This window comes from Drosophila willistoni, unplaced genomic scaffold, assembly GCF_018902025.1.
Source record: "Drosophila willistoni isolate 14030-0811.24 unplaced genomic scaffold, UCI_dwil_1.1 Seg169, whole genome shotgun sequence".
Taxonomy (NCBI): Eukaryota; Metazoa; Arthropoda; class Insecta; order Diptera; family Drosophilidae; genus Drosophila; species Drosophila willistoni.
In genome coordinates, this window is record NW_025814128.1 from 3,569,213 (window position 1) to 3,571,171 (window position 1,959).

The 1,959-nt window shown below is 46.7% G+C and overlaps 1 protein-coding gene across 1 annotated transcript; it reads left to right on the plus strand.

Annotated features, from left to right (window-relative positions):
• Positions 1-333: 333 nt before the first annotated feature.
• Positions 334-1,236, plus strand: LOC124460997. Its single transcript, XM_047012588.1, has one exon. It carries the CDS (start codon positions 334-336, stop codon positions 1,234-1,236), a length of 903 nt encoding a protein of 300 aa, XP_046868544.1.
• The last annotated feature ends 723 nt before the right edge of the window (positions 1,237-1,959 follow it).

Genomic DNA, 1,959 nt, shown 5'->3' on the forward strand with positions numbered 1-1,959 from the left:
AATATTTCAGAAAAGAACATAGAAAAGGAAGTCAAAAGCAATTGTCTGACTGCATTAGTAGAGGCAACTCCTGATCATCCACTTGATCATCTTGTTCAACGAGTATCTTCATGGTTGACGCTCGTTCACACGGTTGGCTATGTCCTTCGCTTTCTACGGTGCACGAAGGGTCCATTTGGGGACAAGGGCTCAAACTGTCTTACGTTTGAGGAAATCACCGCGGCACGCATTGTATGCTTGCGCCACGCGCAAACCTGCTTTCAGGATGACTATCAATTGCTACTCGCAAATAAACCATTGCGAAGTCGATCTCAGCTGGCTAAACTCTCGCCAATGATCGACAAGGACGGACTACTCAGGGTTGGAGGACGCTTGCACCACTCGCAATTGTCCACAGAGGCGAAACATCCAGTTTTGCTACCGAAATCTCATCGCATCACCAAGCTGATACTTGAATACGAACACAGGGTCAACCTGCACCCTGGCGTCTCATCACTCTTTGTTATGGTACGTCAAACATTCTGGATATTTGGCGCAAGGAACTTGATAAGGAAAGTCACACACGACTGTTTGGCTTGTTTTCGACAGCGGCATCATACATCACAACAAAGGATGGCTGATCTACCCAGCATTCGTGTCACTCAGGCACTTCCATTTGTAAACACTGGATGTGACTATGCTGGTCCAATCCTTCTTAAGGATGGAAAGGGGCGCAAACCGCGCATTGGTAAGGGCTACATATGCCTATTTGTTTGTCTGGTCACATCGGCAATCCATCTGGAACTTGTAACGGACTTGAGCACCGACTCATTCTTGGCCGCGCTAAGACGTTTCGTCTCTTTGCGTGGCAAGTGCAACAAAATCTATAGCGACAACGGAACGAATTTCATTGGAGCTAAACGCTCTCTTGATGAAATGCAGAAGCTGCTGGCATCTCAGCCACACATCGAAAAGGTTGGGAATGCTCCGGCGAATGATGGCATTCAATGGGTATTCATTCCACCACATGCTTCTCATTGGGGAGGAAAATGGGAATCTGCAGTCAGATGCGTAAAGCTGCATATTCGCCGAGTCATTGGGAAATCTACTCTCACCTACGAGCAGATGCGAACTCTACTTGCACAAGTCAGTGCGGTGGTCAACTCACGACCCTTGTGCTACAACTCGGACACAGATATCAATTATTTGTCGCCAGCACATTTCTTGATCGGCAGGCCTCTCACAACTATACCATAGGCAGACTTAGGCCACATCCCCGTGGGCCGACTTGGGTACTGGCAAAGTATCCAATCTATGATGCAAGGTTTCTGGAAGCAATGGCATCAGGAGTATCTTACCACATTGCAACAGCGTCCAAAGTGGACCACTACAACACCAAATATAGCAGTGGGAGATGTGGTGCTTGTAAAGGAATCGAACACCCCACCAGCTCACTGGCATCTGGCGCTGGTTCTCGAAGCCTACCCAGGCAAGGATCAATTGGTTCGAGCGGTTAGACTCAAGACCTCTTCGGGAGAATTAACTCGGCCAATCACCAAGGTTGCGGTATTGCCCCGTTCAGAAACTGTGTTTCAGGGCGGGCCGGGATGTTCAGGAACGGATTGCGTTTATCGATAAGTCAGATGTAGTTGTAAGAATCGACACATACATAAGCATTGTACACACACATATATTTGTGCGCTGCTGCGACAGCGCTTTTTCTCGTTTGGTTTAGTAATAAATTGGCACTCAACTGATTCAGTAGTGAAGAAATACAAAGTGAAGTTATCGAACTTAATTTCAAGGTACAGTCCACTGCTAGATCAAATCAATTACGTTATTTGTTCTTTTCCCAGACAGTTTGTGTGCTATGCTCTCTTTGACTAACGAGCATTCTGCGCCTGAATCAAATGTAATCGGAAAATTCTCACCTCGGTGCAACATAATTGCTTTTGGTTCATCAACGACACACAGGTTAAC